The sequence below is a fragment of the Vigna angularis genome, chromosome 7, assembly GCF_016808095.1.
Source record: "Vigna angularis cultivar LongXiaoDou No.4 chromosome 7, ASM1680809v1, whole genome shotgun sequence".
Classification (NCBI taxonomy): Eukaryota; Viridiplantae; Streptophyta; class Magnoliopsida; order Fabales; family Fabaceae; genus Vigna; species Vigna angularis.
The window spans coordinates 6437177-6449416 of NC_068976.1; the positions used below are offsets into that span (position 1 = coordinate 6437177).

Genomic DNA, 12240 nt, shown 5'->3' on the forward strand with positions numbered 1-12240 from the left:
CCGCTTTCATGTTCTTCCTCCTCTAGAGATTTCGAAACCTACAAGGAAAACAAAGAACCAGAAATAGATTCCTTAGTGCGACCCAGTAGCAATGTCGCGCCATCAGCAGCGGTGAGCAATCCTTCATTAGTTAGCCAAACCCACGCCGCGGTAGTGCACCATCTCCCCTTCGCGGCGTAGAAGCAGGACAATTTTCCCCAATTTGCTGAAATGCAATTGGGGTGGATTTGATCAACAACCCTGATCTCGTCGCCACTGACACTGTCGTCTCCTTCAATTTGATTGAACCCTAAATCCCATTTTAGAAATCCCTAATATTATATTATTACATTTTACCAAAATTCCACGCAGGCCTAAACCATGCCACGTTTCAACTCTCAATATGCCACGTTTTAAAAATTTGACACATCAATCTTCCACCTATGCAAAAACTTAACCCCGTTAACTAAATTTAACGGCAAGGGCTCAATTGATTTAAATTAGCACTTATAAGGACTCAATTGGAGATTCTAATAAGAAGGGGATCAAACTGGAAAAAACCCACATAAATAGGGACAAGTAAAGGGTTTAAACCTTAAATTTTTCTTTTCATCATTCTAACTTTTCAACACCTAATTAATATAAATATATGAATTACAAGTTAATCAAGAATATACTTTATTTTTTGCATTATATCTGTTGAGGAAGATATGAAAACAATTTGATATTACTAAATCTTGAAGAAATTAATATAAAAAGCATCAAAAGATCACTAAAAATCTTAGTACAAATGAACATATAGATGTGTTTATTATTCGCTTTCTTCCTGCCTTTAACTCATTTTTTAATTTATATAAAAGACAAAAAAATTATTTATAATTCAAAGTCTTAAAAGACAACAAATTTATTATTCTTCTATTTTACTTCTTTCATTCATTTCTTTTGTTAACATTTCAATTTTTAGCAATTTACAACTAATTAAATAACATTATAAGATTATAAACAAAACATATTGTCTCAAACATATAAATATATAGAATTAATATAGTTATAAAAAAAACCATAATAATAAAATATATCTAAAACAATTAAGGAAAAACTACTCAACTACAAGGAATAACATTTTTCAATATCACCGTTCTCGACCAGAGATGCTTCAACATTTATCCTCTCCTTTACTCACATCAGTAAGGTGATCATTACAAAAGAAACAACAAAAAACATAAGAAAAGACCAAAAGAAGTGACACGTAAACTAATGTGCAAAATGAGTTTTTATAAAACAAACATAATGATATTATCATGCATCACTCATTCATAAGGTGATCATTACAAAAGAAACAACAAAAAACATAAGAAAAGACCAAAAGAAGTGACAGGTAAACTAATGTGCAAAATGAGTTTTTATAAAACAAACATAATGATATTATCATGCATCACTCATTCATAAAAAAACAATTATATTACATATAAAGACTCATATTAAACTCAATTATTCGAATACATGTCTTTGACATTGGGTTTCATTATAGGCGTGTACTAGTAGCAATATTTATACTCTATAGAGTCATAAATAAAAGGATTATCACCCTACTACTCACAAGGTTAGTCTCCTTCGCACATAGGACCAAATGGTCTAGTGACTAGAACCTCCTACCATTCTCCCCTCCCCTCCCCTCCTCACCATTCATCTCTATATGAGTTAAATGGTTGGTAGAATATCAGGATACCTCCTTTCTGACACCCTCCTCCCCCTTCCCCAACTGTTAATGCATACACTATAAGGCCATCACCACAAAGAATTTCTCCTTGAAATTCTCGCAACACCATCACCATACATGTCCATAATCGTAATCATCACCACAATCAAACATAAACATTATTATAAATATACACCAGTTCCATCATAGATCTATTTCTAATAACCAAAGAAGAAAACAAATTCAAACATACAAATTGGCGCTCAAAGGTGGCACCCAACCCCTGACCTCTCATAAAAGGTGGTGCTCAACGTCAATCATGGCACTCAACGTCACTCTTCTTGCAAAAAGATGTGTTCAGTGCAATTTTCCAGCGCTCACCGACACTCTCTAGCACCCAACATCTTGGAGTGAAAATGATTTAGGTTTGTAGCACAAAGATGCGCAATGACATCCTAGCACCACTCAACGCCAAATCATTCACAAAAATGGGCGCTCAACGACACCTTGAAGCTGCTTAATACTATACTAGTTATCAACACTTGTATTCTATGTTTTTAAGGGAACTTATACCTATTTAATTAATCAAAATGGTATTCCTTTCTCATTGAATTAGTTCTAAAACAGTTTTAAACATGAAAACTTGTACCACTTGACCAATTGTTCACATTATAAATGTCTTAAACTCACAAAAATAAGTCCAAACCAACATGATATAAGTTTAAGGATCACACATTCAAACCCCAATTTCAACACATACCAACAAATCAATCATCTAGTAAATTCACCACACAATTATATAATTATAAATTTAAAAGTATAATTAACTTAAAACATTGCAATTAGCTTCCCTTACCTAAAAAATAAACAAATTTTCTCTAAGGAATCCCAAATTCCTTTAGGCTCACAGGATGTCTTATTTATACCTTGGAACAACGCAAACACGATCAAAACACACCATTAAAACAATTGATAAGTAGAGAGTCGTATAGGAAATTCAAACACTACATGTGAGACAAAAAAAGGTTCACATGTAGGGAAAGAATAAACAGACTAAGAAAAGACTTTTTATACCAATTCTAGAACAGGTATAGAAGTAGGGGTATAGAAAGTTTCTACTTTTTATATCGGTTAAACGCACAACGGTATAAAAAAGTATTTCAAACAGTAAGCCTATTATTCAACCACCTCACAACACACCAATGTTCAACGAGCCACCACTACCTACATACCCCTTCATCCTGAACTAGACCATCAAAGCAACTTCTTTCCTCCATTACCTTGCGCCACTGTATCTACCTAACACATACCCTTTCAAAGATCTGCACATCGCGAGTTCTTCCCTCCCAAAATTTTGTTGTAACCACCAGAAAAAATGTCATAGAACCCTGCACCATAAAGACAAAGACCATCACGCGAGACATGAGAAACCAGAGAATGCAACCAAGCACTCTCGCAACCTTGCAAACTCTCGTTTCAACACTCGCGTATCTCTTGCAACTAGTAGCAAACCTCCATGACAAACTCTAGTCAGGAAAAATACAACTCATCACTATGAACCAGATCCAAGTCATGAATAACAGAAAAACTGCTACACAACATCACGTAAAAAAAAGTGACAGGAAATGGCAGCAAGAATGGTGGTGAAGTAAAAGGAGAACTGGTTCACAAAAGAAAAGATGTAAAAGCGAGAAAGGAAAAATAGGAGAATGAAGTATAAGAATTTAGAAACCCTATGTTTACAAATAAATAAAAAATTATTTTTTATACTAATTATAATTAAAATCGATATAAAAAATTTTCTTATTTATTATAAAAATCTCACCGTATTTATAACTAAAACTGATATAAAAGTTATATTTTTAATAAAAACATACTACTACATTTATTCATTACAAAACCGCATATGTTATAAAGTATAAAAGGTTCATCTATACTTTTTATTCGTGGTAAATTATAGTCAATATAAACAACCACTATAAAATATAGTTTTTATATTAATGTAAAAAAATTATTATCTTTAAAAATATAGTAAAATTTATTTATAAGAAAATAATTTATATTAAAACTTTTTAATATTAAAATAATTAAATCTCTCAATTTTAAAATTCCTTACATAATATCTTAATAGTCAATTAAAAATAACTATTTGAATTATGAATATTTCATCATAATTTAAAAGCAATACACAAAGCAGTCTGGTTAAAATTAATTTTCTTCTAGCTGAAACATTTTTATTATATCGGTTTTGTTTCATATGATATTTTTGAAGAAACTGGAAGAAAAAGGTACAAACTTTTTATGATACAGTGAGCATAAGCAGTAAAAAGGAAGTACCATCTCATCTCATGAATATGCTACGTACATGAAACTATGGATCCATGAAACAAAGTGAAGTTGGACACATGTCATCTAGGCGTGCATGCATGCATGTGTGTTGGCATTTATTCCAAAGCAAAAGCCAAAACTGATTGGTCCTGCGCCGTACCATATACAGAATCAGTTCAAAACCTTAAAATTAAAAACAAAAATTAAATGCAGTAAGAGGGACAGAGAAAGAGTGCAAAAGTCAAGTAACGCAGGCGATAGCAAACACTGCATTGAAATGCTGCAAAGCACACATTAAATACAAATACCGTAAAGTAGTCCTTGTTTGGTGTGACATAAAATAAATCACATTTTATTTAGGAAACAAGGGCCCAGGACGCGCTTTTACAGAGAAGCCACAGCTGTGTTTGGTTGCAACGCATACGAAAACGTTGTTTTCTTTTTCACATCACAGTAACTTTTGTTCATAACAGCTTATCACTTTAAAATTCTACTTAAACAAGCATCAACACCTGCAGATCTTGGAAGCTGCTCGTGACACAATTTTTTTTTCTTTTAACATGTATTATATTAATATATGTGGGAAATAAATAATAGTACCAAATTCTGATGCAGTAGTACATTTTGTAGGTTTATCTGTATTTAATAGTCTTATGAAGTGTGACTTACATCAATCAATTGTATCAAATAATAAAGAATGTGTTGAAGTATGTTAAGAGAATATATCAGCATTTATAACTATGGAGTTCGAACAAACCTATAGTTTTAGGTAGTCTGTATAAGTTTAAATTGATTGATGTCATATTTGTAAGAAAATATTAATTTGTTAAATATTCCTTAAATTAACTATCCTTTATGGTAAAAGTGATTTAAAAAGCAGTATATTTATTATTTTTGTTACGAAAACCTTAAACCAACGCGTTGTAGTGAAATAAAAGATATGTTTACATTTAATTCAGAAGAGAGAGAAAACATTATTTAATCACAACTGTTTTATTTGTACTACAATTACTATATACGTTTAAGTTTGGCTTTTTAATTGATTTTTTCCCAATAAAGTGTTAATTTTATACCTTTAGTTTGCTCCAGAATAAATTACACCAATATTTATGCGTGTTTTAGAAAAATAAGACGGGTACAGAAATAATATAATAATATTGTTTATATTAAGGAAATCATTTAAAAAAAACTGCTTCAAAAGGTAATAAATGTATACTGTCTAATTTAAAAAAAAACTTCTATATTTAGATTGAAATAGTATCATACATATAAAAATGTTGATATATAAAAAATTTATATATAACAATTAATTAATGAAAATGAAATTATGATATATATATATATATATATATATATATATATATATTTGATCTTTATTAATTAAATTTTATTAAAAAACATTAAAGTTCGAATTGGGTAAGTTGTTTTTAAAACAGACAGGTTTCTGTATTTTTTTTTTCATAAGGTTTTACTATAGTGTGGTTTTTCGTCAATTGGGTTTGTTTTGGAAAACGATTCTATCTTTTTTGGTAAACAAGATTATTGAATGTAATTCTTGGAAAATGAAACACTAAAAAGACAATTCAGGAATGAAAGAGACAGTGAATAAATGTTCAGCATAAACCATGAACTTCCGTTGTTTAAGTTTGAAAACTTGTTCACTCATAGTTGTCCATGGTCGTACTAGTAACTGTACTGCAAACCTCGCTGTCAAAAACACGCAGTGCTTCTATTTTTCCATAAAAGTACTCAATAAAATTCAATACACTAATTGTAATAGATAATAATAACGGGACGACGTAGCATCTTCTCCATCACCAAATTAGCTTACTAGGATGTTCTTTTTTTTATAGTTTGCTGAATTGTTTTATTTGCTCGTCATTATTGAAATATTTTTTCTCTCCATCATAGAATATACGTATCTGAAGGAAGCTTCACTGAGATAAAGGACACAAAGGTCATTTCATGAACTGAGTCCTCTCCTCTGTATTAAATTTAATTTAATTAAATCTGGCAACAATCTCTACGAAAACGTTTGGTACCTTAAAAACAAGTCTCAATCTATAAATACAGCATCCTCACTTCTCCATTTCCAGGAAGCAGAACCAGAAGTTTTCATCCCAAACACACATTACAGAAACTCTTGAACAAACCTTGACACTCCTTAATATTCATACATCTTCTCTCAAAACATTTTCACACATCTTTTCATCAAATTTTCACACCAAAGAGCCAATCTTTACTCAAACACTTTCACCCCTGAAGAAAGCTAGCATCTTTGAACCATCTATCATAATGGTTAAGCCAGAGAAGAAGATCAACACAGAATCATCAAAGGCATTATCAGTATCTTCCTCATCAGCAGCAGCATCAAGTGAGAACAAGAAGAAGTTCAAGGGAGTGAGAATGAGAAGCTGGGGCTCATGGGTGTCAGAGATTAGAGCACCAAACCAAAAAACTAGAATATGGTTGGGATCTTATTCAACTGCTGAGGCAGCAGCAAGAGCCTATGATGCTGCACTACTTTGCCTTAAAGGCTCCTCAGCCAATCTCAACTTCCCTTCAAGCTCCTCCTCACACTACATTCCTCAAGACACTGTCATGTCCCCAAAATCAATCCAAAGAGTGGCTGCAGCTGCTGCCAACAACTTCTTAGACACTGCCATTGCTACCACCCCATCTTCTCCTCCTCTTGCTTCAACAACCTCTTCCTCTTCATTGGTCTCATCCCCATCAATCTCATCATCTCCCTCAGACCAAATTGACGATGATGTCTCACTTCTATCACCATTTGGGGCTTACACTCCTCCTCCACCTTCTGTTAACTGTGATCAAGCAAATGAATCAATGGCTATGATGGAATATTGGTATGACTTGGAGGAGTTACAATCACCAAAGTATGTTGAGCAAATGCTAAGTGGGGCTTTTTTTGACATTGATTCCACACAGTTGTTTGATGATCTGTACGAAGAAAGTGACATTAGTTTGTGGAGTTTCTGCTGAGAGATTTTCAATATTTTTTTTTTGCTTACAGATTCATATTCGTTTGTCAGGTGTTGTTATATGAAGATATCAATCTCTGACTGTGACCAAATTAAAACTGCATATGCATATTCTAGGGATGAAATTCGCGATGGGATAAGACAATTTTTGGTCTCCCATTTATGGATTTCTATTGATGCAATATTTGTTATCTCGAATTTGATAATAGTTTTCTGCGTGTTATTATGTGGTTTATACATGAAGAAGGGAAATGACGGCATGTCTAAGTACAATCAGTTTTTCTTTCTTCTCTTTTTCAAGACGCGTTTTCGATGATGTGAAAAGCTATACTTTTCTTTATTTTTATTAGTTTATGTTATCATGAAAGAAATTTTTGTTCCATTATAAAGGCATTTATTTGCACAGAAATGTTTTATAAACACAAAAATTACGCCAACAAAAAGGTGCTATTTAAATGAATTTTTATGAGTTTAATTTCAGTGCTTTATATAAAAAAGAATTGCATGATCAGTCAGTAAACAATTATTCTGTTTGTGACTTTTAAACATATATATCATCGTATTCTAATTAAATTGTTTATTGATTTGAAAGGACAAAAGAAATAAAAACATTACTTTATATTCAAATAATAGAACTGTTATTTGCATGGGAAAAAATGTCAGAGATGCTTGTTAATTAACCGAGAAGAAGGAATCATACTCGTACAAATGTGGAAAATTGAACCACTGAAATGTGTCTTTTCTTGGACCATTTGCTCTCAGTCTTATTGCCTTGCCTAAAGAGGAGTTATGTTTTTCTATTTTCCAATATTTCAAGTTAATTTAAATGGAAACATTCACAAAGCTTCTTTATATTCGTATTTATGCATTAATTAATATATAATTAAATTATTAACTTTACAATTATATTTTTAAAAATTATATTAAGTTATTTATTCATAGCTGTCTAGAAATCTTTACAACTAACAATATATTAAAATAAATCTCTTTTAAGTTTGGCATTGCGTGCATCTTGTGAGAAACATAGACAGAAATAAGTTCTAGTCCCTTTCCATCTACTGTTCCTATGGGTTTATTAGATTATCGATCAATCAATACTGTTCTAACATCTAAACAGTAGCTACTCCAACTATTCTTACAGTAGGTATATATAATATCTAAATTGTGAGATTTTTTTACAAGAAATAATGAAGATTCGGTACCAACAACAGTGAACAAGTATATATAAGATATTAGAACATAATTTTTAATTTAAAATCTTAAAATAATTAGTTTGTGTCATTTTACTTCTATATTATTCATTCTACTCATTTTAGTATAGGATTTTTAACTCACCTTAAATTCTTAGAAAAGAAACAATAATTTTGAAATAATGACTTTTGATGCAAGCAAGTAGTGTTTAATGGAAGGATTAAGGCGCATACACAATATATTATACATGAAACCACATAGTTAGAAGAAGGAAAGACAAAGTTTGATGCTTTTTGGTGTAAGTATGAACTTGAATCAAAAGGGTTGAGGCAATTTAGCAACACATGGCATGTTCTCCAATGAAATGGATGAGGGCATGGGATCCCATTCTCACTTGTTCCTTTACATTGTATCTGGTCTCAAGTCACAACAATGGGTGCTTTCTCACTATGGAAATGTACAGAAAAAAGCTTTTTGCTTTTGGTATTACATGTTCATATAAAGATATATGTAGAGTGGCCAGAGGATCAACCAACCCATTCTTTGACTATACTCTTCAATTAGGGGACCTATATCCTTTATGCATCCACATTTTGGCCCTACTTAGGATTATGTTCCTAATGCAAGAATTTTAATTTAACATCTTTTCTATTATTTCATGCACATGAAAATGATATAGCTAAATGACAATCTAAACGTTGCATGTTGAGACACAGCATGTGATCTGAAACCGTCAATCAAATCCAAGATTTGTAATTTATCTAATAAATAAATGGATTTTTTTTTCTTATTTGGTATTAACAAAGGGGTTACCTTGCTTAATGCAATTATACCCAACAGAGTGTGGCATTGTCTGCAGATTAGTCCCCCTTTGGAAGTATGTCAAATAGTTTATTTGGTGAGCATACCAATTTATGCTAATCCAAGGAACAAGATGCTTAAAGAATACAGAAAACAACCACTGTTGATGTTTGTCATTTTAATTTTAGTACTATAGTACTAGTATTTGTTGTGTTAATTACATGTTGTGACTTCCGGGAAAAGACATTTGGAATATGATTATTGAGTACCAGTACTATAATCTATTGTTTTTCATGTGTGTTCTCTCAGTTTTCACATAGTTAATGATTGTGCCAAAGAATAATATCCCACCAAAAAGAAAGGCAAGATCCAACACTCTACATGGGTTTAATGATCCAGTCTTGGCCTTATTAAGGCACAGCTTAGTGAAGTTGTTATTAAGAAAAAAATAATAATAATAAAAGTACATTTTATATTTAATCATAATAAACAAAGAGTGCTTAAGCTTCTATTTCATATTTATGTCAGGCATCTCCCGTATATTAGAGATAAAATCAAACTATTTATAAAGATAATTTTATTAATTGGTTTAATCAGGTTATATTAGACTTGTATTTTATTATGGCATTTTCACTCACACTTTCATTCTTAAATTAAAAAAATCAATTTTTTTTCTTTTATATATATGTATGATGGCAAAGTGAACCAACTTGGTTCGTACATATTGGCTCTCTATGTGATAAAATAAAAATAAATCAGCTTAACCTAATTCACTTTTTAATGAATAAAAAATATTGTAATCTAGTTCAACCTACTAAGGATTAATGTGTTAGTAAGTTAACTCACGAAGAATATTTTGTTCTTTAAATTTACTTTATATATATTTATTAAAGCACAATTAAAGTGGACTGATTCAATTTATTGTTTTATAACAATAAAATGTTTGTCTATTTTACTAAACATTATTATAAAGATAATAGTAAAAAAAATTAAAGTATCTTGAGATATAATAAATTAAACATATAAACCAGTTAGAACAAAATTCTAATATTTAAAAGTATTAAATTGTCAATTTACAAAATTATAAGTAGTAAATAATTATAATAAAAAACTTGTAAGAAAATGGGTACAACTAATAAAAGGTTGTTATTGGTAGGTTTAGACTAACTCACATTCAATTCTGATCAAATCTCTTTAACCCGAGATTTAAATGAATCGAATTCAATTTAACTCAGTTAAAAAAGTTAAAACTTTTCAAATTCGTGATAAACTGGATTAGTCGGGTTGAAATCTATTTTAATAATTCGTGTATATATATATATATATATATATATATATATATATATATATATATATATATATATATATATATATATATATATATATTTAGAATTTGCATTAGCTTGCACGTGACTCCATTTCACAGGCGAAAATCAACTTGTTATGTGTATTAGGTAATGTAGGGTGTTGCTCCCTCCACCTCCACAGCTTTCTCCCTTTACCTCTCCAATTATCTTTAATTCCAATTATATCCTTAAAGTTAAATTTTTTTACTTTTATTATTTTATTATTTTAATATTTTAATATTTAAATATAAACTAATATAAATATACATTATTAAAATACATTAAAAAGATATTCAAAAATAATAAATCAAAATATTAAAATATCTAATAAAATAATAACAGAAACATAAAATTAAAACAAAGCTTAAACGGATGACATCCTTCAACGGATGTCAACATCCGTTTAAGGCGAAACGGATGTCGACATCCGTTGAAGGATGTCATCCTTCGTTTTCATTTTACGTTTTAGGGTTAAAGGATTATTGGAAAGATTATTGGAAGGATTATTGGAAGGGTTTAGGGTTTAAGGTTTAGGGTTTAGGATTATTGGAAGGATTATGACTACGTACCTGGAGAGGAACCACGACAAGCACACTACACCACAAAAGCATTGCACCACGTACTGCACCGAAAACAAGAGGAAGATTGCTTGATAATTCTTTTCACGATCACTGAGCTTTGCAGAAAAATATTTTATTCATACAAGGAACTACGTAGGTTATCAGTGAAATATGTTATAAATGAGTAAAATTAAAAAACAATAATTCTAAAAATAAAATTTTACTGAAGGGCAAAATAGTAAAGGAGGGGTGGAGGGAGAAGGCTGTGGTGGTGGAGGGAGCAACACCCGGTAATGTAATGTAACCACTAGGCTCTGTCTGCAACATTAAAGCCCACAATACTTATTTTCTTCTTCGCCGTCCGGCCCACATAATTTTACTAAAAATACAATTATTTGGTCTGAAATGTGTGAACTGTTGACCCTAAGTTTTCGGCTGCAAGAGGTTTCTTCGTGGTCCTGGCCCAGTTAACAAAAGGTTATATCAAAAGGGTTCTTTTGTTTTATATTAAAGGGACCTGTGCTCTGCACGTGCTTTCAAATTTTTGTTATTTTATCGTTCACAGAATTTATTTAATGTACTGCTCATTACGGTGAGTTAAAATTCGTTCCACTGAAAATCAATTTTATTGAATTTTTAAATTCAATTTTAAATTAAAGAAGTACAAGCTAAATCTTGAACCTTATTTTTAAAAGTAGAACATGTATGTTGTGTAACTTCAAATATTTTTTTAATGATAGTAATTTTTTAGGGTGATGCCAATATCTAGTTTACTGTACAAGATAGAGTATATATTTTAATTTGTTTCTCAGCTATTTGAATGTTTTGTTATTCGATGTTCTCAATTTTATTTTACCTTTTGCCAAATGGTATGGACAAATGTACTTATTCCAAGAAGAATTTTCTAGAAGATGAATATATTGTATTTGAAATAATTAAAATTAACTTTTTTATTATTTGAATGAAGTAATTGAAATATTTTAAATGTTTTTTTTCTTTGGATAAAATAATTTAATTTTTTTTATTTAAGTCAATTTTATTTTAAAAATGTGTAGATAATAAGATTTTATTTTTCAGCTTGAGTCGACCTAGTTTGACTTTTAACTCAAGCCGACTAGCCGACTTATCTTGAGTCATCTTCATCATGAGATTAGAATGAGTTATTCTAATAACAAGATTGGGACGAGTTGTCTCAACTTTTGATCTGGTTTGACTCGTTTCTACCTTAACCTCTAGAAAATTCATCTCGACTTTTGAATTAGGATGACTTGACTTGACTTAACCTATGATCTTGGTAGACTTGTTTCGACCTTCGATTCGAGCCTAATTGTGAC

At 30.6% G+C, this 12240-nt stretch overlaps 1 protein-coding gene across 1 annotated transcript; it reads left to right on the plus strand.

Moving 5' to 3' along the window:
* The first annotated feature begins 6066 nt into the window (after positions 1 to 6066).
* LOC108337808 (ethylene-responsive transcription factor ERF014) lies at positions 6067 to 7402 on the plus strand. Its single transcript, XM_017574407.2, has one exon. It carries the CDS (start codon positions 6302 to 6304, stop codon positions 7007 to 7009), a length of 708 nt encoding a protein of 235 aa, XP_017429896.1. The 5' UTR covers positions 6067 to 6301; the 3' UTR covers positions 7010 to 7402.
* Positions 7403 to 12240: the final 4838 nt, after the last annotated feature.

Excerpts from the sequence above, each read along its gene's own strand:
- LOC108337808 (XM_017574407.2), top strand. The coding sequence starts at position 6,302 with ATGGTTAAGCCAGAGAAGAAGATCAACACAGAATCATCAAAGGCATTA.